The 1,814-nt window shown below is 21.9% G+C and overlaps 1 protein-coding gene across 1 annotated transcript in view; it reads right to left on the bottom strand.

The window, feature by feature from the left end:
* Positions 1-1,814, bottom strand: part of LOC110279559 (gibberellin 2-beta-dioxygenase) — a 3,178-nt gene continuing 1,364 nt past the window's right edge. The window contains exon 3 of the mRNA XM_021139425.2: positions 1-287. Within this exon, the coding sequence (XP_020995084.1) occupies positions 48-287 (240 nt within the window). The 3' untranslated portion in view covers positions 1-47. The remainder of the gene's footprint in view (positions 288-1,814) is intronic.

Genomic DNA, 1,814 nt, shown 5'->3' with positions numbered 1-1,814 from the left:
TCTCTGCGCCGTTATATTTAATTTCATATTATTGTGGGATGAGATTATTATTTCTCAAAGAGGCTGAGCCTATTATCAGCAAGCCTTGACTTGTAAGCAGCATTCTTGTATTCCAACCATGTGAATTCCTTGTAAAGGCTCTCTTCATCTTTCGACATGAGTGATTTCAATGGTGCTATCTTTTCACTTAATGCTGCTCCTCCAAAATATATCATTGACATTCTTGACTTCTTTGACTCTGCCAATACCCTGTGCTTTACACTTTTAAATCTTCTATTGGTCATTACCTTCACGTGTGCAAAACCAAGTCAGATAAAATTAAATAAAAAATAAAATATACTTTTTATTTTTAATGTTTGTGATTTTTTTTAAAAATATTTTTAATATTTAATTTTATTTATTTTTTTATTTTCGATCAATTTTATTCTTAATATTTTTTATTTGTGTCAAAATAATTTTAAAATTTTTTAATTTTGTCTTTAATATTTTACATAGAATTAATATCTAAAAATAATTTTAACATAAATAAAAAACATTAAAAACAAAATTAAATGCAATAAAACATTAAAAATATTTTTAAAAAAATTACAAACGTTAAAAATAAAAATATATTTTATTCTTTAAAAAAATTTGGAGGAAAATAATAAAAGACCAACTAGTAGAATGAATCAAATATTGGAATGTCATTTTCTTAACAATGCAATATAATAGTAAGCATATATGACTTTTTTTTTTTCGACACATAGGTACACACACCCCTAAAACAAGGACATCAGTCGCTGGCAGATTATGAGGAACAAGATTGAGACATGATTCCTGTTCTTCCCTTGAGAATGTAGGGTATTATTTGGTCAAAAATGATATCTATATTCTTTTTTTATGAGATTACAATCACTTATTTTTCTTTGATATTGAATGTGATGTGGAGTCTATATATAATGGTGCTGGCTACTGGCTAACGTGCCTTTAGCATGGTACTTAATTTGTTAAAAAAATTTAAATTGTTAATATTTAATGAATTCTAAACATTTAATTTTTTATTTTAAAAAATAAGTTAGATAAATTAAGAACCGAAATAAAAAGTACTATAGAATTGGACATATATAATATAAGATAAAATATTATTTTAATTTTTAGTATTTTAGTTAAATTTTAGTTTTGATTTTAATGTTTAAAACATTATATTTTTGTTTTAAATATGTTATTTAGTTGTGTTTTTTGTTTTTCGGTCAACTTTTTTTTCAAAAAATATTATTTTTTCTATTACAGTTTTTGGTGCTACTTGAAGGAAATCATAATGGAATAGTAATTTTGGAAAAATAAAAAACTTTCATTTTGACTTAAGTAACTAAAATAAGTCGAAATAAGATATTTGAAATAAAATAAGATGTTTCAAATATTAGAAATAAAAAGAGGATTTGATTCAAAGGTTAGGAATTAGTACAATACTTTATTCTATAATCTATATATTATATAGTCTAAGAAAAAATGATATAACGTGAAAAAAATACGAATAACAGAAGGGATAAAAAAAATACAAAAACTAAAAGTTAAAACATCTTGATTATACTAGAAAATTATGCAAAAAGATAAAATGGTTTTCATAAAAATATAATGTAATTTACTAATTAATATAAATAAGTGTTGTATTATACTTATTCTATCTTCTAGAATGACATATAATTGTTATTAGAAAAAAATAAACATGAAATATTAATTAATATAAACATTTGATAATTTTTTATTTTGCATGAAAATTAAATTTAATAAATATTTAAAAATCTTAACAATCGCAAAAAGAATAAAATGCTTAC

Source organism: Arachis duranensis, chromosome 3 (assembly GCF_000817695.3).
Source record: "Arachis duranensis cultivar V14167 chromosome 3, aradu.V14167.gnm2.J7QH, whole genome shotgun sequence".
In the NCBI taxonomy this organism is placed as follows: Eukaryota; Viridiplantae; Streptophyta; class Magnoliopsida; order Fabales; family Fabaceae; genus Arachis; species Arachis duranensis.
This window is presented reverse-complemented; position numbering and strand designations above follow the sequence as displayed.